Here is a 24,363-nt window from a genome sequence, read left to right on the forward strand (position 1 = left end):
TTGTGTGTGAGTGAGTGTCTGTGTGTGTCTGTGTGTGTGTGTGTTTGTGTGTGTGTGTGTGTGTGTGTGTGTGAGTGAGTGTGTGTGATTGTGTGTGTGTGTGTGTGTGTGTGTGTGTGTGTGTGAGTGAGTGTGTGTGAGTAAGTGTGTGTGTTTGTGTGTGAGTGAGTGTCTGTGTGTCTGTGTGTGTGTGTGTGTGTGAGTGAGTGTGTGTGATTGTGTGTGTGTGTGTGTGTGTGTGTGTGTGTGAGTGAGTGTGTGTGAGTAAGTGTGTGTGTTTGTGTGTGAGTGAGTGTCTGTGTGTGTCTGTGTGTGTGTGTGTTTGTGTGTGTGTGTGTGTGTGTGTGTGTGTGTGTGTGTGTGTGTGTGTGAGTGAGTGTGTGTGATTGTGTGTGTGTGTGTGTGTGTGAGTGAGTGTGTGTGAGTAAGTGTGTGTGTTTGTGTGTGAGTGAGTGTCTGTGTGTGTCTGTGTGTGTGTGTGTGTGTGTGTGTTTGTGTGTGTGTGTGTGTGTGTGTGTGTGTGTGTGTGTGTGTGTGTGTGAGTGAGTGTGTGTGATTGTGTGTGTGTGTGTGTGTGTGTGTGTGTGTGTGAGTGAGTGTGTGTAAGTGTGTGTGTTTGTGTGTGAGTGAGTGTCTGTGTGTCTGTGTGTGTGTGTGTGTGTGTGTTTGTGTGTGTGTGTGTCAGCAGGAGGAACACCTGGGATTCCAGGTATGCCGTCCCTTCCCCTCATCCCCTTCAGACCACACGGTCCAAACCGTCCCGGTTCTCCTTTACATCCAGGCTCCCCACATGGGCCTTCTGAACCAGGCAGGCCCTGACCAGACAGTCCTGGGTCCCCCTGCACACCTCTCTGCCCAGAGAGCCCTGCAAGTTATTACTGTGTTATATGTGCTTATTAAATATTCTATACCACTTTGGCATATTAGTTATTTATTGGTAGTTGTATGCCATAGGGCATTACACTGCATGAAAAGAATATGTTTAATTTATGCTGCAGAAGTATTAGTAACAATAAAGGAAGTATTCATCATACAGTATTAAGAAAAAAAAGAAAGTTCCACCTGTGAGATTTTTTACCTTTAGTTCCACAGTTTCCTCTCAGACCTGAAGGTCCTTTTCTACCTTGGAATCCAGGACTACAGACTCCAGGAGGGCCCATCAACCCTGGAGCACCATCATATCCTCTGGTACCTGAACCGATACGTGAGCAAGTGAGTGTGTGTGTGTGTGTGTGTGTGTGTGTGTGTGAGAGAGAGAGAGAGAGAGAGAGAGAGAGAGAGAGAGAGAGAGAACGTGCTGTGAATTCTCACACCTTTACTGCCTGGGTCTCCAGCTCTCCCTGGTTGCCCACATGATCCTTTGGCTCCAGGGCCACCTGAGTCTCCAGCAGGACCAAGTGCCCCATCATCCCCTGAGGACCCTGGTCTACCAGCCTCCCCTGGAGAGCCAAAATCCATTGCACCCTAATGACAACAGGGAGAGAGATTATAAAGATAAAGTATAATCATCTCAGAGCAAGAATAATGATCTAGGGTCAGGCCTCTGAGTCTCTGTACTTCTATAAGACATAGAAACTGAGGTCAGGTTCTGAATACTTCGGTAAACACAGAATGCTGGGCCTGAAAACATGTATGATTATAAGGCACCAAATGTCTATTACTCATTCTTCTTTCAAAATATGCAAGGCTGACAATATGAACTCATTCTAGATTTCTGGCCTGGGTGGAATCCAATCTTTTCATATAGTGTAGATTTATTAAATTGATCCCTCACATATATCTGAGTTGTTTGGGCAGGGTTCCAGAATCTCTAACTGAAAAGAATTTACATGTGGCCTCCTAATACGATGTCCCAATTAGATTTCCTTTGTTTGAGTGTTAATGAGCTTTACTTTTTTGCATTTTATTTGTAATAGCATATGGAGTCATTTTGTTGTTATTTTCACTTTTGTGTCATTTAATCTACAGCTTTATAAGACATCTTCATAATGCCTTGTTTAATGTATTCCGTGATTGTTTCATATGATGTCATCATGTTTACCTTTAACCCTGGCATCCCAGGTGGTCCTGGGGGTCCGGGCCGTCCTTTGCTCCCAGTGCTTGATGGCCCAGGAGGACCAGGCACGCCCTTCTCACCTGAACAGGAAGAGAAACCAGGAAGCTGATTATGTAGACTATGTAGATCCCATTAAAAAAGTCAGGGAAAACTAATCCGTTGCATTCATTCGTTTTGTGTACATGAACTGTGTTTGTATCTCTCTACAAATAATTTTATTTGAGAGAGAATGATAGTGTGTGAGAGAGGTATAATGGTGCATGTGTGTGAGTTTGATAGTGAGTGAAATTCAAGTCAACTCCAGTATGAATTCTGACCTAAACGGCTTGTCTTATACTCCCTCCCACCTCACAACCCCCTTTGCTCACATTACAGCGGCTTTATGCCTAAATCAAAAACAAAACCACTGAATTCAACTCAAGCTGGACAGCTCTCATTATATTCCTACATCAGTGTCCTCCCCAACAAATTGATATCAACAGAACAGCCAAATACAAGATGCATAGATACTCCCCACTTCTATAATCAGGCTACATATCTGTATTCTTTCTTTCACACGTTCTGGAAATATACGCACACACACACACACACACGCACACACACACACACACACACACACACACACACACACACACACTCACACACACACACACGCACACACACGCACACGCACACGCACACACACACACTCACACACACACACACACACGCACACACACACGCACATGCACACACACACACACACACACGCACACACACACACGCACATGCACACACATGCACGCGCACACACACACACACACACACACGCACACACACACTTAAATGCAGACCAATATCAAAATCCCTTTAAAGGATATGCAGATCACAATTCATATAACACTGTAATAGTATAACTGGAAATGTTAGTGTAAGAATGTTAGCCTAATTACATGAGAGCTGTGGATCTGTGGGGCTGTGGATCTTATGCTTATTAAAATGACATGAATTCGGAGTAGTGCTAAAAAAGATGTTTGAACATATGTAAGGGTTCTTTGTTAGAACATATGTAAGGGTTCTATGTAAAGAACATATGTTCTTTGTTAGAACATATGTAAGGGTTCTTTGTAAAGAACATATGTTCTTTGTTAGAACATATGTAAGGGTTCTGTTAGAACATATGTAAGGGTTCTTTGTAAAGAACATATGTAAGGGTTCTTTGTTAGAACATATGTAAGGGTTCTGTTAGAACATATGTAAGGGTTCTGTTAGAACATATGTAAGGGTTCTTTGTTAGAACATATGTAAGGGTCACCACTGCAGGTTCATGCACAGGATGGAGGTCTCGTGGGCAAGGGAAGCTTCACTCATGTCCACACCCTGCATCCGGTTACAGGCTCAGCCACACCGAGCACATTTCCTTTTATTTGTTCCCTGCTCCTTCCCAGCCCATCTAGCTCAGGCTCTCCTGGTTACCCAAACATGACCCACACGTTTCGCGGCCATGTAACCAAATCACGCGGTGGTCACGCGCCTGTCGACAGCACAGGCTCCAGAAGAAGGTTGCACCCCTCCTGTCCACCTCTGTGGACGCACACACACACACACACACACACACACACACACACAGTGACATTTACACCCCACACACACCCAGTCTGACCTCTGGGTCCTGTTGGCCCTTCTTCTCCTGGCTGGCTCACTCCTCTCTCGCCTTTTTCGCCACAGTGTCTCGGGAAGCCTGGCAAACCCCAATCTCCCAATGGCCCTAAAATGAAAAGGAAAGGAAAGGAAAAAAAGACAAAAACCAAAATAAAAATTGTAAATCTTTGGCATACGCACAAAAACAGAGCTCCGGTGTCCTGGGTATATAGAGCACATCCGTGTTCTCCCGCGCCTTCTCTTCACATGACCTCTCGCACCTTCATCTCACCTTGCAGGCCTTTTGGACCTTGTGGACCCTTCCTTCCAGGTGGCCCTGGGTCTCCTGGTATGCTGTGCACTTCTCCAGGTTCACCTTTTGCGCCTGCCAGACACATCCCAGAAACACCTGTGATTTTTTTATTTATTTTTTTTAATGATCAAACAGCAAATCAGGGATACCAACACAAATTGCACAAAACCATGCATATGTATGGGTGTGTGTGTGTTCTGGGAGTTGTAACAATGCTCTTTACATCTGTGTCTTTTCTGCCAACCTTCTTTTCACAGTTTTTATGTCATTTTAATGTTGTTTCCGGTCCTTCTGCTGAAATGACTTATGCTTGGTTGAAATTCTTAGCACTTTCTACAAAAAAGTTCCCTTTTACAGGAAGGACAGTTTATGAGAGCGTCATGGGAGAGTTGGCTTGTAAATTCATGTTTAAATTTAATGGCTCTGTCAAAATTGAGAACAAAAAGTTGCAGGCATCTTTCCCTAGCATTACTGTGTGGCCCGGGTGAAATGTGTAGAACCCTAATCCATTTTAAAAACAATTCACCATATACTAATCTATGCGTCAAACAGAGGCTTCCACTTGTGTCTTTATTAAAAATATAGACTATCCTCACATTCCTTGTTTCTTAATTAAAACTTGAGCTTAAACGCAAACTGAGCTGTCATTTTCTTCAGTGCTGCTCGATTACAATGTGACCAAGAAGAAGAGCATTTCTGTCAGTTTATTCAAGTTTAAAAAAGCCACCCTTTGTACTTCATCATACCTTGTTCCCCAGGATTCCCTATTGGACCCTCAATACCACTGATGCCCTTCTCTCCAGGGGCCCCTTCTGGCCCCAACCCTGGTGGGCCCATTCCTCCTATAGGCCCAGGGGGGCCAGGGAACCCATCCACCCCAGTGAAGCCCCCGTCCCCCTTAGTCCCAAATGGACCCTGTTGAAAAGCAACAGATTACCATGAGAACAGGCCGTTATCATGGGACTGTTTTGGTATGTTACTGTTCCCTTGGTGATATTTTACGCAAACATTCTATAATATCAGAAACTGAGGCTACAGTAATGTCTTAAGTGATCAAAACTATAATGTCAACTATCTTGAAAGTTAATTTGCTAATATCAAATTTGCTAGTGTTAGTACAAGAAATCATTCTAGTTCAAATCACCCTTAAGAAATCTGCAACACTAGGGCACACAACTTCCTTAAACATCTTTAAAAAACTGGGCTACATACTGCTCTATAAACAACCTCTAAACTACCAAAAATACAAAAAATATGCACTTCTGCAATTAGAGCCTTACTACTCTTCATCACAGATCTCAGCATTACTGTTTTGAGACGGATGAAGTTGATAAGTATGTTTGATTGCTTTCCTGCACTATGTATATGTGGTTGTTCTATAAAAATCTAACACTAATGCTGGAAGGCTTCATGCTTATGTGAGGCATCTGCGTTCCCGTTAAGTCCATTGATACGTGTCTGCTGGTCAGACCTGGGAACTTACCGGATAGCCCTTTTCTCCCATGGGACCCCGGTGTCCTGGTGCTCCTGGCCTGCCATCCCGGCCGGAGTGCCCTGAACTCCCCTTACATCCCGGGTCACCAGTGTTCCCCTTCTTCCCGGGTCCTTCCATATAGCCGGTGTCTCCTTTAAGCCCCTGAACCCCTGGAGTTCCTGGATAACCTGAATGTCCCTGAATGGGGAAATATTTGATTTACTCCTCCACAATATTCTTTTAAGGGCATAAATGAACTGCATGTGTAGTGCATGATGTATCATACCTGGTGTAAACCAGGTAGGTATGATACATCACACACTACACATCCAGTTGAATTATTCCTGGCATTTGTCTGAGCCAGAAACTTCTCACTATTATTTCTGACTTAAGTAACGGTATGCTAACAATACATATTATATTGTCATTTCAATATGTTCAAAAGTCAGTTGCGACCGTACTACCCTGCAAGTTAAAGTGATTTTTTTTTCCAAGATAAATAATTAAGATAAGATTCCATTTATTGATCCCCATGGGGGAATTCTGGAGATACAGCAGCAGAGTTAAAGGTAGAATTACAATAAAATAAAGATAAAAACTGGGGATAGTTTCTATACTATGCAAAGTTGCCCAAGTGATACCCCATGTCTTAGTGATACACAACGACTATGGAGCGTAATGAAAGTGACTGTGATGATTGCCCCTCCTATCATCTCTGTCTCCAGGGTTTCCCTGTCTCATGCCATTGTTTCATTTTCTCCATTCCTATTCCTGTCCTTGTTTTGCATTTTACTCTCTTTTGTAGCACCTGTGTCTTGTTAATTCTCAATATGCGATATATTTATAGCCTTTGTTTTTCCCTGTTAGTTCGCTGGTCTTTGTTAATCCTGTGTTTGCTCTGATTGTTACAGCCTCTGTATTTTTGCGCTACCTGTAATTTTGTACATAGCCGGTTTTCCGTTGTGTTCCTTATTGTAGCCTTTTTTCCCCTCTTCTGTTATGATCTGCTTTTGTCTCTTGTTTGACATATATCCCAGAACTCTTTGTGTTGGCAATTTGACCCTGGACTGTGACTATGACTCTGATTATGGATTTGCCCCTAATAAATCTCACTCTTCTCAGTGAATGAAAGAAAGAAAGACCAGCCTACTAAGGACGCAGTGAGAGAGTGACAATCTGGTATGTATTTTGTTCTGCTGGGACTCCACATAGTCTGAGTCTGCCATGTCTCAGTGCCACCAAGCCAGAGACAGCAAAGCCCCTGGTGCTGTGGGAATAAGAGCATCTTGTCGTTTGTAGAAAGCACCACAGTCTGTCATGATTGGCCCCTCCTAGCATCCTGTCTCCCAGGTTACACTGTCTCGTGTTTATGTTCTGCTCTGGGTCCATTCCTTAGTTTCACCTTCTCTGTTGCAGTTCTCGTCCTTGTTTTGGTTTTCGGTGTTACATTAGATATCACCTGTTTCTTGTTGGCCCTCATCTCTCGTGTGTGTGTGTGTGGCCGTGTGCATTTTCTGGTCTTAGTAATCCATGCCTTGAGTTTTCTCGGAACCCTTACCATTTTTTGTCACCATGTGTTTTGTCTCTGTTTATTATGTATACTGGCTGTATCAGTGTTGGCTCCATGACCCTGGACTGTGAAAACGACTCTAATTCTGGATTTGATCATAATAAATTTAGCTCTTCTCAGCGAATGTATCTGCCTTGTGATCACTCCGTTACAGTGACCGTGTGAAATGGCAGAAGGTATTGTCACGATCAGTCCCTCCCAGCTTCCGTGTTCCATGTTTTCCCTGTCTTGCGTATTTTAGTTCCACGCAGTAGCTTCGTTTTCTCCACCCCTCGTTTGATTATCCACACCTGTCCCTTGTTCCTAGTCTTGTGTCTTGTATTTAAACCCTGTTGTGTTCCCTGTGTCTTGGCTGTTCATTGTTTATTTGAATGCTTGCATTTCATTTGTTAGCCTGTTTCGTTATCCTAGCCTTAGTAGTAGATTTTATATATATATATAAGTGTGAGAGAGAGAGAGAGAGAGAGAGAGAGAGAGAGAGAGAGAGAGACTATCCAACAGGACCAATCCAACCACTAAAACACAACATACAATATAAAACTTGCAATAGTTTTGCATGTTGATCCAATAATTCAGCAAGGCCTAATTATTGTGTGTGTGTGTGTATATATATATATATACACACACACACACACAATAATTTTTGTGTGTGTATATATAATAATATATATAATTATTGTCTGTGTAAGTATATATATTATTTATATATATATATATGTATGTATGTGTGTGTATGTGTATATGTATGTGTGTGTATGTGTATATGTATATGTATACACACACACACACACACACACACACACACAATAATTAGGCCTTGCTGAATTATTGCATCAACATGCAAAACTATTGCATGTTTTATATTGTATGTTGTGTTTTAGTGGTTGGATTGGTCCTGTTCGATAGTCTCTGTTTTGCATGTAAACTGGTTGTAATGATTCCTAATTTAAAGCTTTGTAAAAACAGAGCAGACTTACCCTAGGGCCAGGTGGACCTACCGAACCCTTATGGCCTTGATGTCCTTTAATGCCATGTTGGCCATTGATACCTTTATAGACAATAGTAGTACAACAGACAAAGCTGTATGAATAAATGATGGGATGTTATTCTCATCAGGGCTCATATTTAACATGCTCTTACACAGTATGGCTTGTCAGTGTGGGTTACACATTAGTCTTGCCCAGACACAATGTGCTGTCTACACTGTTAGTGTCTCCGCCTGGGACTGTCTCAAACTAGAATCTCATTCATTCTGTTCTTTTTTGTTTCTTTGTTGTTTGTCATTTATAGAGCTGCAGGTAGATTATTAAACACACAATGCCACTGTACAAAAAGCATCATTTTTGAAAATGTAACAGATAAAAATGCAACAAAAATTCTCTCTCTGTCTCTCCATCTTATTACCTTGAACTCCAGGTTCACCAGGGACACCATGTGGTCCTTTAGGTCCAACTACAAGCTCTGGTAAATGGCAAAATGTGCACAGTTCTCCTTTCTGCCCTGTGAATGAAACATAAAGAGCTCAGTCCAAAACAGCTTTCACGGGATGATAAAAAAAACAAAAAAACACCTCATCTGCGTGTGCCATCTAATCTGCATTTAGAGTGTATTTCAAAATTAGGGTCACACCACAACTAATATGATTATTTGTATTCATTACCAAGTGCTCTGAGTTTGGAATTTAATGGTAACACCATGTAATTCAACAGATGCTACATTTGGGTTCATCTCAAAAGTGTTTAATGAGATTGATATCAGATACATGGAGCCTACGAATTGATGAACATGGTCTCCAAAAATGATAAAGTGTACTCTGGCATCATGATGTTAACGTACCCAACCTAAGGCAGCTGAACGCCCACCTGACCATTACTGCTTCCCCACTGACCTGTACAGTAACTAGGCATATTGGGTCCAGTGCCTCACATTGTTTATGTCATACATTGCATCTACCACTGTAGCTGTGCAGTTAGAACCAGGGCCAGGTTCTGATTTATCACCTTTCTAGCCATCACTAAATGTGCCATACAGCTGCTGATGCACCGGATAGGAGCTGATGTGCCAGATAGGCACTGATGTTCCTCAGCTTGCTGCAAATGCTTTCAGTGGTTTACTATATTGGTCATTCTCAAACCCAGGTTGGCATTTTTCAGTCCATTAGATCAAGCTTCAAGCCCATTCTGTGTAATTTTATGACAGTTAAGTATGTCCCATTTTCACACAATATTACTGTAGTGGAGGAAAAACGTGCTTTTTTATTCAAATAGCCTCTCCCTCAGGTTTGGAATTGAAAGCAGCCTAAAAGCAGATTTGCTTAACTGACCCAAGCATTGCTGCACATAGATGGATCTCTAATTCCCAGAGGGATTTCCTGGAGGAAAGCTATATCTGTTTTGAGACTTATTTAGAATAATCAGGCTGTTTTTCCTTTATACTTTTAACATTACAATTCTTAGGGGTGCTCTATAACATCATTTTGGCCATGAAATACTTGCTGGAACAGCCAGCAAATAAAAGACAAGACACAGTGTATGAGTCAGAACAAGCATGGTGGTCAGCACTTTCAATAAACAAGAAAAATGTAAGCAATGTAAATTTAAACAAACTCAATCCAGAGACGTGTGGCCCCTTCCTCACCGCAAGGTCTCCCAAAAAGCTCCTTTCCCAAGTCCACTCCCCAGAACCTCCTTTCCCAAGTTTACTCCCCAGAACCTCCTTTCCCAAGTTTACTCCCCAGAACCTCCTTTCCCAAGTCCACTCCCCAGAACCTCCTTTCCCAAGTTTACTCCCCAGAACCTCCTTTCCCAAGTCCACTCCCCAGAACCTCCTTTCCCAAGTTTACTCCCCAGAACCTCCTTTCCCAAGTTTACTCCCCAGAACCTCCTTTCCCAAGTTTACTCCCCAGAACCTCCTTTCCCAAGTCCACTCCCCAGAACCTCCTTTCCCAAGTTTACTCCCCAGAACCTCCTTTCCCAAGTCCAGGAGACCTCCAAAGCTCCACGCAATCCACATTAGTAGAAAAAACATCTCTTGTCACGCCAAAGCTGCAAAGTACAAGCATTAGTATCCAAAACAGTCCAACTGGGGCTGACCATACTAAACCATGGAGCTGTAAATATAAGACCCGGACCCCCAACTTCATAAAGACCCATACGAGTCCAAACATCTCTGTAATTATTTTGATGAATAATTAATTGAATAATGTGGCAATGCCCCTCCTCTGATTCATGGCACCACTGCACTGGTCTAATTTTTTCCAGTTCATGGGTGTATGCCCTTTTTGTATGATTTGCGTGCTTTGGTGGTTTTATGCCTTCACTGTTTCCAACTTTTGCTGTCTGTAATGCGCAGTGGCCCGAGTGCCGCAGGGCGAGGGGCAGGACGCGCAGACTCCACCGACTGGGACGAACATTTATTTACGTTTAACATGAAACACTAACGGCACTCGCAAGAATCAATCATGATTGATACAAACAAGAAACGATTAACATTAAACACATACGGTGAACACTAATACAATGAACATTGACTATGTTACATCCACACACTACGTCAACAATAACCAACACTTTGCACTCTTTGCCACGGGTTTATATACATTTAGACAGACGAGGTGCAGGTGTGGTTACTAAATAGACCAGCCCTCCCACTGCACGTGGCAGGCCCAACCATGTGACACGGTGGGGGCAAGCGTTCCGTGACAATATTCTTTCTGCAATATGTTTTCTGGAATTCCCTTTAGGCTTGTGAGTTGTTTAAACCTCATACACCTACCTGCAAGCGATGCCCCTTCTGTATCGTGCCTGTATCATAACTTTCCTACCTGTTTCCTGCCTAACAATTCCTTATTTAAGCTGTTTGGTGTTCCTATGACTTTGTTGGTCATTGTCATTACACTGGCTTTATGTTCAACATGTTTTACACCCATGAAAAGTATTTTAATATCTAATATTCAGAACAGCATGCAGAGAGTTCTAAATGTTTCACATAAGGTCTAGAACATTCTTACCTGTCTCTCCATGTTGACCATGTGCACCCACAGGTCCTTGGACACCGCTCTCTCCTTTGGGCCCCTTAGGCCCGACACGTTTACTAAATTCTGTACATCAAACAGTTGAGTTCAGACCATAAAATCATTGTATTCAGAGCAGCAAATCGTTGTTTGTCATAAAGAGAACACAAGGCAATATGAAAGAAATGAAGGCATTGTGCCATTTTAAAAAAATCCCTTATTTGTTCTTTTAATGGTTATACAGTTCTACACAAAACACATCTTAGTTTGGTCGGTTACCGGACAGTCCTCGGGGGCCGGGCTCTCCAGGAATCCCAGGATACCCGAGAGGCCCACTGGCTCCTGGAGGTCCAGTCCCAAAGGTGCATGACTCCCCCTTGTCCCCTTTCATCCCCCGATAGCCTGGAGGACCATGCTTCCCAGGAGGCCCAGGAATACTCGGCGCTGGATTACAAACAAATGATTCTATTTTCTACTTCCTGTGTTGTTTGTAAAAGAAATACAAACACACATGGGTTGCACTTATAAAAGTTTAGAACAGTGGTTTCATGGTGGTTTAAAACAGAAAACCATTTACCTGGAGTGCCTGGCCTTCCAGGAAAGCCAATTGGACCTGGTGAAAATTACACAACAATCCATAATGCCAAATGTATAATGAAATCTAAATCCACACTCACGGATTGCAGGAACACATTTCTGTTGCTGCATTAGTGGCTCCTTACCGGGACTGCCAGGAATCCCAGGAGGTCCCGGACCACCGCTATGTCCTTTCTGGCCTTTCACTTGTTCTTGTAAGATAATGACCTACACACATACACATGCGAACACACAGATGGTGAAACAGTGTCTAACTATAGCTTTTCCATTCATGTGTTGCTGTACATTATGGAACAGAACTACAGGTGTATGTGGGGTCTATGTGATCCATCTCTGGGTGTTGGTGCACGGGTATAAAATGAAACTCACTTCTCCTTTTGCACCAGGTAGACCTCGGTCACCCCGCACTCCCTACACACACACACACACACACACACACACACACACACACACACACACACACACACACACACACACACATGCACAAACGAGAGCGTAAAATCATTTCAGTGCTTTTATATAATTAAGCATATATTGTAGATTGAAGAAAGGACAGACAGATGCAATGTTGTTATAAAGGTGAAATGTTGCTACATATCTGACCGTTGAACCAGAAATTCCCTCTGGCCCAGTGGATCCTCTGTCCCCTGGAATTCCCTTCAGGGCAAAAAACAACAAACAATAGCAAATACATATTACTGATCTATTTGAGGTTTGCTTCTGATGTGTGTCTGTGTCTGTGTGTGTTGTCAGACTGTTATATTCACTAGTACAGGGTAATTATATCATTTGAGCCCTAGCAACAAAAAAACATACATGTCCATTTACTATTCTTCATCTACAAAATAAAACAATAATCTAAAGCATTACTGCAAGTTATATTTTTAAATGCCCACATGAATAAAGTAATTCTAAATAATAATAAATAAAAGTAAATAATAATAAACATCACTTTTGTAAGTCGCTGTGGATAAAAGCATCTGCCAATTGCGGTAAAATGTAAATGTAAATAAAGCATATTTAGCATTTTAATGTTATTTTAAGGCAAAGATTATATAAAATCAACAGCCAAAATAACTGATTACACAATAAAGGGAAATGGCTGATATATGGTTTTGCATTGCAGGGGCTCATTTGAAATGAGATTTAGAAATGTGTTATTCTGCTCGAGCAGGGTGACATTTGGGAGCATCTCGGCGCATCTCGGCATATCTCGGCGTATCTCGGCGTATGTCGGCGCATCTTGGCGTATCTCGGCGTATGTCGGCGCATCTCGGCGCGTCTCGGCACGTCTCGGCGCGGCACACTTACGTTACGGCCCTGCTCCCCATTATTGCCATCCTGCCCAAATTTCCCCTTGAAATCAACACATCATATGAATGAACCATGAATAGAAACTGCTTGGGCAAAATAATAACAACCAATCTTAAATCACGTCACACGAAGGTGTCACCACCGTGTTTGTAATGTGTCATTGGGCATATCACAATGAAACCGTGTACTGAGACAGAAAACCAGGAGATTCGGCTGTCAAACGTCGAACGGCCTGAATGACTCACTGGCACTCCTGGATCCCCTCGGTCTCCTTTTTTCCCTTTGCGACCGTCCTCTCCCCATGTGCCCTTCAGAACAGGAGCAAAAGGTGGATACTTACAAAGGTTCTGTCACAAGGAAGAAGGGGATTAAAGGCTATTTTACTAAACAAAGAATAAAGGATCTTACGTTATCTCATAACGGATGCATTGTTTTATTCAAAGCTTTCAGATGATTAAGACAAACTTATATTTGTGTGAAAAAAGATAAGAGAAAAATGCCTTATTTTTTGGGTGTTTTTACTAATTTATTTCTCAGTTGTTTCTGAGGTTGCAGTACGCTAAGTTGGTCAGCGGCCTCCTTACTGGTGTAGGTTTGTGTTTTATAGGAAAGCCAAACACTGTTCAGCAGGTGAATGTACTAATTTTAATTTGCAAGGAAGGCATGCGTTTCAAGGCACTCGGCACTCACTGGATTTCCAGGCCATCCTGGATTTCCAGGATCCCCAGGATCCCCCTGTAGACAGTGAGACAGCAATTAACAAGGAGTTACTGAGATCCAGTGAACTTATTATTAGCGTTCGTATAGCTTACTTTGAGCTCCTTGAGTCCTGTTGCATATAGCTTGATGCCCTTCGTTCCAGGTACACCAGGTGGGCCTCTGTCACCCTGTACAATATGAACCACAAGGCTGTGAATGACCAGCAAGTAGGGATCAGTTATCATTTATCACACATGATAGAAGATGTAGGTATACATGTGTTTAGTTGTAGGTTAGTATGCGTGTAGCTGCCAAATAGATATACAGGTGTTTAGTTGTGGGGGATGGGGGTCAAGCTAACGTGGTGCTGACCTTTGGACCTTGGAGACCAGGTATTCCTGTACCTTCTGGACCCTGAAAAATGCATAATGATCATAGTGAGGCAGTACACATACACACAACGACCAGAAGACCGTATTTACAAATGTTACTTCTGTCCAAAATAACCTTTTCTCCTGCTTGGCCAGGCCTGCCTCTCAGTCCCTGAGGAGAATGCACATTGTTAAAACCATAAATTAGATACCAGTACAAAAAAAAATCATCACTTTTTCCATCTGTTTTCTTACTGAAGATCCCCAATTTCCTACTGGTCCTTGTGGTCCCACTGGTCCCATCGGTCCTGGCAGACCTTGAGCACCCTGCAACACAAAAACCAATCAGATTCATCCTTCTCTAACTGTTTTCAAAACAACACCCAATCACACATCAGTGATCTATTTATTTCATGGTCATAAATGCACAGTCATTATTGTCTGACAACAAGAAAACAATCGCAGTTAACTTCAGTAACTTCAAAGGAGATAATAATAGCAGCTAGTGGTTTCTTCTCAATGCTTGAACTATTGCCTCCTTGACCTAACCCTACATCCTTTAGCCCAATATCCAGACATTTATCAAATCATTTATTAATTAATTATTAACCTTTAATGAAGCATTCTTTCAATGTGCTCTGAGAGATCAAGGATTGAGGTGAGGATTCCCAATGGTCTTTTTTAATTGTAGCATGTGACATGATTATAAAATACATTCTCTGCCTCCACAAAATTCTAAGAATAACAGATAAAAAGAACATGAATAATAATAATTATAAAAATAAGCACATACAGGAATTCTATTTGGTTCTAAACTGGACAGTGGTCTAAACTGGCGTCAGAAATGATGGATGTGTTAATGTAGAGACACAGAGACAGTATTCTTACCATCGGACCATCTTGACCTTTCTGTCCGACCAGAATTAAAGGAGGAGGAAAGTGAATTGCTTCTCCCTAAGACGGGAAAGCAAAACATTATTTAGGGGCTACCATCACACTATGCACATATTACTATTAGATCACTAAAACTAAAACAACAACTGAAGGTAACCACATTGTGTGTGTGTGTGTGTGTGTGTGTGTGTGTGTGTGTGTGTGTGTGTGTGTGTGTGTGTTCATAGTATGAAGAGTCTTAATGTTGCACCAGCCCGGTGTAGAGTGTTTCAAATGCAGTTTCCTGTGGACATCATTGCTAGGACTTTTACAAAATGCATACACACCTTCTGACCGTCTTCCCCTGGTAGTCCCTGTAAGAGGAACAGCAAAATGTCACTGAACTTTCACAGTCTGATTCTGAAAATAAGGAAACCACACTGTATCTGAGCTCTCTGGCTGTCCATGTGATTACTGGTTACTGACTACAGTAAACTTCACTAGCATTTGCCAAAACATCACTGACAGCTCACCAAACGGCCGGGTTGTCCAGGTCGTCCTGTATTTCCTAGAAAACCCCTATCACCCTAGCAACAAATCACAAGGAATGGCCAGTATAATTTTTGCTTTGATAAATGTATTGCTTGAAGTCAATTACTGTTCCCTCATTAATGTCACTATTATTAATGTGGCTGCAGCTACCTTTGTGCCATTGCATCCTGGACTCCCGGGTGGTCCCATTGGACCCTTGTCTCCTGGGACTCCCTGAGAGGAAATGACATCATAGGATTAAACACAGAAACACTCTCTTTAAAGAAGTGGTGATCTGATGACTTAAAGGCACCAAGAAATGTTTATCACTTTCTCTTCCTGTTCATCAAACCTAGAGAGTAAACATCTTTGAGCAGTTCAATTGAAAATAAAACAATAATATCAGATGCAGAACGCTGGACGACGATATGTTGATTTGGAGATCTTTATCCCTATATTGGGCAAACCATATAGAAACCACAGCCCTTACCACGCTGCTTATTATACTTACTGTATAGCTGTATTTAGAGGTTATCAACCTTTTTAAAGTCACTTTTGTGCACTTAGAAATTAACTTTTTAAGACTAACTTGTTTCCTTTTCTATACACTAACGCCCAGTTTCCAGTGGCCTCAGTCATAAATGACCTATTTTAATAAAGGACAGACAATGTCTGGGTATTTTGTGTATGTCCATATAAAAGCATATATGAATATCAGAATATGCTGTATTCATAAGTGAAATTAATAAACAGTGTTTCTAATACATTTACATTATAGAAGCATATTACAAGCATCCAGCTGACCTTGGCCTTTTGATTAAAACTATGAACGAGGCCAATAAATGTACACAGGGTTCAGGACTGCAGGACAGTCAGTGAGTTGACTTTAAAGTCAGTGTAGTCTATAGATTTCAGCAGACCTAAAGTATCTAGGCACATAAATTGTCATGTTTAGTGCTTGGATACAAATTCTTTGCAGTCAATTCAGCGCAGCCATCACCAATCAATGCACGCCTGAAACCACTGACCCACAGGCATCACCAGTTGATGCCCAACTGCCCAAGTGATTGGCAGACATTACCAGCCAATGGGTATTTTCCCTGCTGTGGCTCTGTCAGGCCTGTAATATTTTGGATCCTGTTTTTGTTTTGTGTTTTTTTGCATATAAAGGCTTTGCCATGGTTTAGATCTTGTGGTAAATGCTGGTTTCTTCTTCTCTTTGAGGTTGTGTTTCACACTTCTGTGCTCTTGCCCTGGACTGTAGTTTGTTCAACAGCCTAAAAGGAGTTTTGCTTGATTGAATATGTTTTTCGTTCATCCCCACTCTGGTCTAACGAGTCACTAGATGTAGTGTGAACACAAAATCTAGAATCAAATCTAGGCCTGCTGATAACTCCGTTTGCATGAACTATGGATGCGACAACACCCAGCTGGTCAAGAAACAACTCAGCAGCCAACTGTCAATTCTGGAGGACTGAAATTGAGAAACTATATACTAAAAAGGCTGCAATTCCTAACATGGATCACCGGGTATAGACCGTCAAATAAAAGCTGACATTTCAGAAACAATGTGGTTGAGTGTGGGAACCAAAGCAGCAAAACCTGTCTCCGTTCAAATAATTATGGAATGGAGTGGGCACTTCCAATGAATTAGACATGATGGGGATAAATATGGAAATAACTTATAATACGATGGAATTATGCAGTGGAGATACCACCTGGATATTTTCTAGACCAATTACAAAATAGACAAATAATAGGTTTTAGACAGGAAACAAGGCTGGAACAGGGTTTGAACTAAGATTTTTAAAAATTTCTCAGGTCAAAATTATCTACAACCTATGACAGACACAGAGAAGGGTCAGTTGTGGCATTATTTTCGTTCTGCCCAAATCATACGTACAGGTATCCCTGGATGACCGGTCAATCCTGGATTCCCGGGAAGACCCTGACAATGAGAATTAAAGAAAGCATTATTTCTAAGACACACTACAAATGGCTCATCAGTGTTGACTCACATATACATTCATGCAAGCATGCCAGAGAACACATGCACACATACTAATGCACAAATACATACGTACACGCATAAACACAAGCATGCATCCACACAAATACATACGTGTACACACAGAGACACAAGCCTAAATCCACACAAATACAGATGTGTACACACACATATACAAGCATGCATCCATACAAATACATACATATACAAACAGACGCAAGCATGCATCCACACAAATATATAGGTGTACACACACAGACACAAGCATAAATCCACACAAATACAGATGTGTACACACACATACACAAGCATGCATCCATACAAATACATACATATACAAAGAGACGCAAGCATGCATCCACACAAATATATACGTGTACACACACAGACACAAGCATGCATCCTCCACACAACAACATACGTGTACACACACAGACAAAAGCATGCATCCACACAAAAGTGCACACACATAGGGGAAATACCTGAGAGCCTTTGTCTCCTGGAAACCCTGAAAGTCCCACACTGCCCTGTAAAGTAAACACGCTAATGAAGTGGTAAATATAATAACCAGTAATCATCATTAAAGATAAACATAAATTGTTATTTTGATGTTTTGTTTTTTCCTATTAACGTGTCATTAACTTCTAAGTGCAGTCTCCTATGTTATGTATTCAAGGCTAAATATGCCCTTATGCATTAAATACTGAATAAAACGGGTTGCACATTCTGAAAAACATTGTTTGTTTTCTGAAAAACATTCATTGTTTTCGAGTTTTAACATCCAACGGTGAAGATGAACATTATGTGTGGACTGGGAAGCAGACCTTGGGCCCAGCTTGTCCAGGGGGGCCTTCAGTTCCTGGAAATCCAACTGTACCTGGAAGTCCAGGAGAGCCTGTATAACCTGGCTCACCCTATGAGGGGTGGGGGTGGGGTTGGGGGGTGGGTGTGGGTTGGGGGTTAACAGAGGGAGGGAGAAGCAGCGAATGAATTTATCATTCATAATAGTACATACTCACACCCACACACACAGTATTAGTACTAATATAACTACACAATACTAAAATTATGTATACTAGTATTGTTTTTCAAATATAATAACAAATGTTATCTGGTTTATACATTATATTCAGAGACAACAGACAGAGATCAGTCAGACTTTTGCTCTTCCAAAACTCTCTAAAAATGCATTAGATGTTGTTTTTGTAAACTCAGTAACATGGAGGTTCATTGTGAACACTGAGTTTTGACTAACATTTCTCTGAAGATTCACAGGCAATGACTATGTGTACAAACCAATGGGAATGTGTGTGGGGGGCACCCGAGGGACGAGTTGCTCTGTACATGCGTTTCGGTTTTGTGGATAGAGGGGCAACACTATGCCTGAAGAGGACGTGAGGCATCTCAAGGATCTGTGCATTTGATGTTCTTTTTGTTGATATGCCAAACATATGCACACCAATACACACACACACACACACACACACACACACACACACACACTCACACACACACACTCACACACACACACACACACACACACTCACACACTCACACACACACACACACACACACTCACACACACTCACACACACACACACACACATACATTCACACACACACACACACACACACACACACACACACACACTCACGCACACGCACACACACACACACACTCATGCACATACAGAGGTACAGGTGTGTGACTGCTGTTGATAAGTGTGTCTCATCAGACATCAGTGGTATTATCAGATAGCCCTGGGTGGCCTGCAGCTGAACGTGGCCACCCTGCAGCACAGAGACCCTCCCTATCCTGCCAGGGCCTGAGCCAATCAAGCTGCATTCATTTATTAATCTATATAATTGGACCTAAAACCTCATAATAACCAAGTGCCAGCATGTAGATTGTAACTTTTTAATCCACCACTAAAAGGCAGTAGGCCACTGCTCTGATTATCAGTTTTTGAAGCTCAACAAGAGATCAACAAGAGAATGTTGTCTTAGTGCTACCTTTAGTAGACAATGTGTTTATTGCTGTCTGCGGTATATTTTTTTATTATTTCATAGTAATTTCTGAAATATGGTTAAACCATTTATTTTACCAAATAAAGATAACATTAAAGTTAAACATTTCACCTTATGCTACCTCTAAAATGCAGTTTATTTGGTTTTAATTGTAATTGTTATTTTCGTTGTACTGTTGTTAAACAATACAAAACACAGCCATACACACAAAAAGAAGGAGAATGAGATGTTACAAGCTGGCTTGTTTAAAGGGCATAACATAAATAAAAGAGACCACACCACTTTTATAATGAAAAAAAATGCAATCAAAAATCATCATCCAATACAACACACACACACACACTCACTCACACACACACACACACACACACACACACACACACACACACACACACACACACACACTACATTTTATTTATTTTATATATTTTAATCTTCTAATCAAGATAATGCAATTCTTTCATTCAGCACTAGGGGGCAGTAAGCTACTGCTCAGATCATTGTAAAAGAGGGTCATTGCATTTCTCTGACTGAGTGCTGTATGAAAACTCAAATGATACAAGGCGTTGTGTAATTATATTTGTCAAAAATGATCGATCAACACAAGCCAAACCAGCAAGAGCAGCTTCCTGTGTGTAGCCTTATCCAGCAGAAGAGACAAAATTCATTTCGCATATGAATGTTAAGTATATCAATGGAATATTTTTAATCACTGCTCTTTTTCATAAAGTTCCAGGTTGTTCAAAATCACATTTTCCTGAGAGTAAATTGATATTGATAATGATAAGAGTTTATTCTCATGCTGGATCAGCGCAGTGGTTAACTAACGCAGGGATTTCTAATACTTCCACATTTAAAAATGAATGGCTTCTCCATCTTCTCCGGAATAAACCATAATCATTAAAAAGATATGACTTCCTAAATATGCACAATAAGTCATGCATGATGCACTGGCATTTACATGTTTAAAAAAGTGACATAAAAAGTTATGTTGAGATATAGTTATATTAGTTGGTGCACATAATGCTGATAGGTTAACCTACTTTATCTTATAACAGCACCTGTATCTCCACCATTCAGAATGTAATGCTTTAAAATGTTGCTAGCTAGTTAGGGTTTTTATTCTGCATCCTAACTGTCCAGTAACAGCTAGCTAAACGTTATTCAGGGTTAGTTAGTCCCTTGTTGCTACAGACAGTAGCACGCTTCCTCTCTCCCAGTAGAGCTGACCTACAGTGATTCTTGCAGAGTGGAAGGCCTGAAGCAGAAGTGAAAGGAAGCATCAGGGAGCGGGAATGTTCCTAATGAGAGTCGGACAAAGGGGTAGGGGTTTGATCACCTAACAGGTGAGTGGGTGACATTCAGGAATACACAGAGACCCTATTTGAGTAGCTTCAGTAGGATATATATATATAAATAGCAACTTTGGGATGTCAGGAGGGTGGGTGATGTAGTCATTCATATTGGTAGGGATTAGGAAAGCAACCGTGTGGTCAGGAGAGACAGCCTGGTCAGGAGTGACAGCCTTTTCAGGAGAGACAGCCTGGTCAGGAGTGACAGCCTGGTCAGGAGTGACAGCCTGGTCAGGAGTGACAGAAAGATTGACTGCTTGTTCAAAAGGTGAGGCAGCATGATGAGGAAGAGTGATAGCATGATCAAAAAGTGACTGTATGTTCAGAAAGAGTGAAGGTATGTTGAGAAAGACCTGAAGCAGAAGTTTGGTCCAACACGTACCTTATTGCCTTTGACTCCTTCACAGCTGCATCTGAGCTTCCCAGTACACTCACAGCCCTAAGAAAAGATAGCATACAAACACAAATAGCTTTAATTTCACTGAATACACTGCAAACAAGAGACAGTCATTATTAGGAGAGGCCTAGGTTTAATCAGTGCCTGAGAAGACTGGTTCGAAAAAGTTAATGTGAACATAAAGAGAAACTTCAACAAACGCATACAGGTGCACACACACACTTTACAGGTGCACACACACACTCCATTTCTTTACATCCTGCTGAAGTTGAACGAGATCTCCTCTGGTAGAGACACCACTCAGCCTGCAGCTGCTTTCATACATGCTTCACATGCACACCAGGAAAAGTGTTTCCAATGTAAAACCAAGTCACCGTGTGCGAAATGTCCAAAACACTTTCATCAAAGTCCGTGCTGAATCGTGAATGCACGTGGCCAAGGACAAACCCCATTCTGAACTACCTTGAAAAAGATAAGCAGGTCACTTAGAGTGACATAACGCTCACTTCATCACATTTGTTCACTGCTCATGGACAGTTCAGCCAGCGATGGCGGTATAAGTCCGAGGATGTCGCTTAAGACATAGGTCTCTGTTGTAAAGTTTGCACATGCAAGTGAAAATAATGAATGCTTGGCATGTTCTGAAGGTCTCCTCTAATGGTAGTTTACCTATGTTTGTACTCCCCATGCTGGCTGAATGAACACTTCATTTATCCTTACTGGGGTTTCATATCAGTTCAGCCAATCTAAGAACTAAATTTAGCTCATGATCTGGAATTCAAAAGTCACCTGAACAATTCTAACATCACCATAACAGTTTGTATACTTAGCAATGCAAACATCACCTCAGTGACCAACTGGCATGGGAGAATTGCAAGATGGTTTTCAGCTGGTCAGCTGTAGTGTCAGAGTTTGTGTGTGTGTGTGTGTGTGTGTGTGTGTGTGTGTGTGTGTGTGTGTGTGTATGTGTGTGTGTTATCTCAGGAAGGTCTTTCAGATAGTTTCAGACACAACAGTGGTCAAGATTATGTGAGATAGGTTTCACTTCAGTGACGTTTCACTGCATGTTTCTCTATGTTAGTCTTTGTCTGCCTTACAGTGTGCATATGCATGTGTGTGTGTGTGTGAGTTTTGTGAGAAAGACAGGTGAATGGGTTAGTCTGTCAGAGCCTGATAGATACATTGATATAGACTCTGTTCAAATGAGTTGTTTGGGTTTCTTAACGCATGGAATGCCAGCAGAGAGAGAGAGAGAGAGAGAGAGAGAGAGAGAGAAACTAAGAGAGACAAACAAAAAATTTATATACTTACAGTTTACAGTTCACACACAAACACACATACAAACACCACACACACAACACACAAACATTTTTTTCACATACCTTGGAGACAGGAATGCAAACAGGGTAAACAGGTAAAGATCTTTGGTTTATTATGGCATTAAAAGCAATAAATGTTCATGACTAGTATTTGCATTGTATGTGTATTCTGGTGTCCCTGTATGAGTGTAGGTGCATGGGTATCACAATGTGGATGCGTGTGTATCTCAGTATGCATGCATGGTTATGCATGGGTATCCCAGTGTAGGTCAATGGGCATCCCAGTGTGAATGCATGTGTATCTCAGTGTAGATGCATGGGTATTCCAGTGTGATTGCATGGGTATCCCTGTTTGGGTGCGTGGGTATCCCTATTTGGATGAGTGGGTATCCCAGTGTGGCTTCATGGGTATCTCAGTGCAAATGCCTGGGTATCCAAGTGCATACATTTCTGCCTGCAGTTGCATGCATCCTTTATGCTTATAGGGTATGTATGAGTGAGTTGTGTGTGTGGCTGCATGTGTTATCAGGTTAGTCTGCCATTGTGCCTGCAGAGAGGGAGAAAAAATGCAGAAGAAGATGCAGAGGTGATTTAACGATGGGGAATCTTTATGTGTAGTTATATGTATGTGTAGTTATACCTGCACACAAGAATGATAACCCTGTCCTAGGGACAGCCCCAAACACATCCATAAGACAATCTTAAGCAGAATCTGCTGTTTGCTTTACAGGCACGCAAAAACACACCCACCCACACCCACACCATCCTGACGCAACCAATGTGGGACCCTCTCTGTCTCACATACACACACACACATACACACATTCATGCCGGTGAAAACTGAAGGCAACCGACATATCCCAAACATACATACAGTGAATGACGACGCCAGCTAGCAGCTCTTTACATAATTGAACAGCGTTTATGCCGGAGTATCGGTCAATCACGCAGAGCTCTTTTGGAGGGCACGAGGCTCTTTAGAAGGGCACTGTGCTTCAAAGCCCCCCTGCATGCTACTGCAAATTCCAAAACAGCAGCACACCATTAATGTGTGCACTAACAAACCAAATGCCAGTATGCAGGTGAATTCAGGTTCAGTCATGTTCAGGCAGATAAACATAGCACCATACGCTCACTCATTCTTTCTTACACACAAACACAAAGAGACAATCACAATAACTTAATTTCTTGATATTAAGCTCCCCCTAACATCGCATATATCCTCCTAACATCGAATATATCCCCCTAACATCGCATATATCCTCCTAACATCGCATATATCCCCCTAACATCACATTTATCCCCCTAACATCGCATATATCCCCCTAACATCGCATATATCCCCCTAACATCACATATATCCCCCTAACATTGCATATATCCCCTAACATCGCATATATCCCCCTAACATCGCATATATCCCCCTAACATCACATATATCCCCTAACATCGCATATATCCCCCTAACATCGCATATATCCCCCTAACATCACATATATCCCCCTAACATCGCATATATCCCCTAACATCGCATATATCCCCCTAACATCGCATATATCCCCCTAACATCACATATATCCCCCTAACATCGCATATATCCCCCTAACATCACATATATCCCCATGTAGGCTTAAGAAATCACACCATCTCTTTGTCTTTCTTTTTCCCAGTATCTCTCTCCCTCTCTCACTCTGTCACCTTCAGCCATGATCTTCATAAACAGTGAGACTTGAACTCACAGTGACACACACACACACACCTAAACACACACACACACACACACACACACACACACACAGTGGAGGGGGAAACGTGTTTCTGCTACATAG

At 41.8% G+C, this 24,363-nt stretch overlaps 1 protein-coding gene across 2 annotated transcripts in view; it reads right to left on the bottom strand.

Annotated features, from left to right (window-relative positions):
* col4a3 (collagen, type IV, alpha 3) overlaps window positions 1-24,363 on the bottom strand; it is a 44,858-nt gene that overhangs the window by 14,394 nt on the left and 6,101 nt on the right. Inside the window, exons 2-32 of one of the 2 annotated variants that reach the window (XM_081700590.1) lie at window positions 21,201-21,257; window positions 18,263-18,352; window positions 17,921-17,965; window positions 17,334-17,378; window positions 15,602-15,664; window positions 15,433-15,486; window positions 15,247-15,273; window positions 14,915-14,980; window positions 14,282-14,353; window positions 14,163-14,198; window positions 14,028-14,069; window positions 13,769-13,843; window positions 13,647-13,691; window positions 13,202-13,264; window positions 12,954-12,998; window positions 12,246-12,299; window positions 12,012-12,053; window positions 11,768-11,849; window positions 11,623-11,658; window positions 11,325-11,489; window positions 11,043-11,132; window positions 8,438-8,533; window positions 8,011-8,081; window positions 5,473-5,661; window positions 4,736-4,904; window positions 3,969-4,061; window positions 3,699-3,803; window positions 2,042-2,136; window positions 1,314-1,464; window positions 1,079-1,192; window positions 698-865 (exon numbers count right to left, since the gene is read on the bottom strand). In XM_081700590.1, coding sequence (XP_081556716.1) covers window positions 698-865; window positions 1,079-1,192; window positions 1,314-1,464; window positions 2,042-2,136; window positions 3,699-3,803; window positions 3,969-4,061; window positions 4,736-4,904; window positions 5,473-5,661; window positions 8,011-8,081; window positions 8,438-8,533; window positions 11,043-11,132; window positions 11,325-11,489; window positions 11,623-11,658; window positions 11,768-11,849; window positions 12,012-12,053; window positions 12,246-12,299; window positions 12,954-12,998; window positions 13,202-13,264; window positions 13,647-13,691; window positions 13,769-13,843; window positions 14,028-14,069; window positions 14,163-14,198; window positions 14,282-14,353; window positions 14,915-14,980; window positions 15,247-15,273; window positions 15,433-15,486; window positions 15,602-15,664; window positions 17,334-17,378; window positions 17,921-17,965; window positions 18,263-18,352; window positions 21,201-21,257 — 2,545 coding nt within the window. Of the gene's footprint in view, window positions 1-697; window positions 866-1,078; window positions 1,193-1,313; window positions 1,465-2,041; window positions 2,137-3,698; window positions 3,804-3,968; window positions 4,062-4,735; window positions 4,905-5,472; window positions 5,662-8,010; window positions 8,082-8,437; window positions 8,534-11,042; window positions 11,133-11,324; window positions 11,490-11,622; window positions 11,659-11,767; window positions 11,850-12,011; window positions 12,054-12,245; window positions 12,300-12,953; window positions 12,999-13,201; window positions 13,304-13,646; window positions 13,692-13,768; window positions 13,844-14,027; window positions 14,070-14,162; window positions 14,199-14,281; window positions 14,354-14,914; window positions 14,981-15,246; window positions 15,274-15,432; window positions 15,487-15,601; window positions 15,665-17,333; window positions 17,379-17,920; window positions 17,966-18,262; window positions 18,353-21,200; window positions 21,258-24,363 lie in introns of both variants that reach the window. The other variant, XM_081700589.1, reaches the window with a different exon arrangement.

Source organism: Electrophorus electricus, chromosome 17, assembly GCF_041902795.1.
Source record: "Electrophorus electricus isolate QZ-2024a chromosome 17, ASM4190279v1, whole genome shotgun sequence".
Lineage (NCBI taxonomy): Eukaryota > Metazoa > Chordata > Actinopteri > Gymnotiformes > Gymnotidae > Electrophorus > Electrophorus electricus.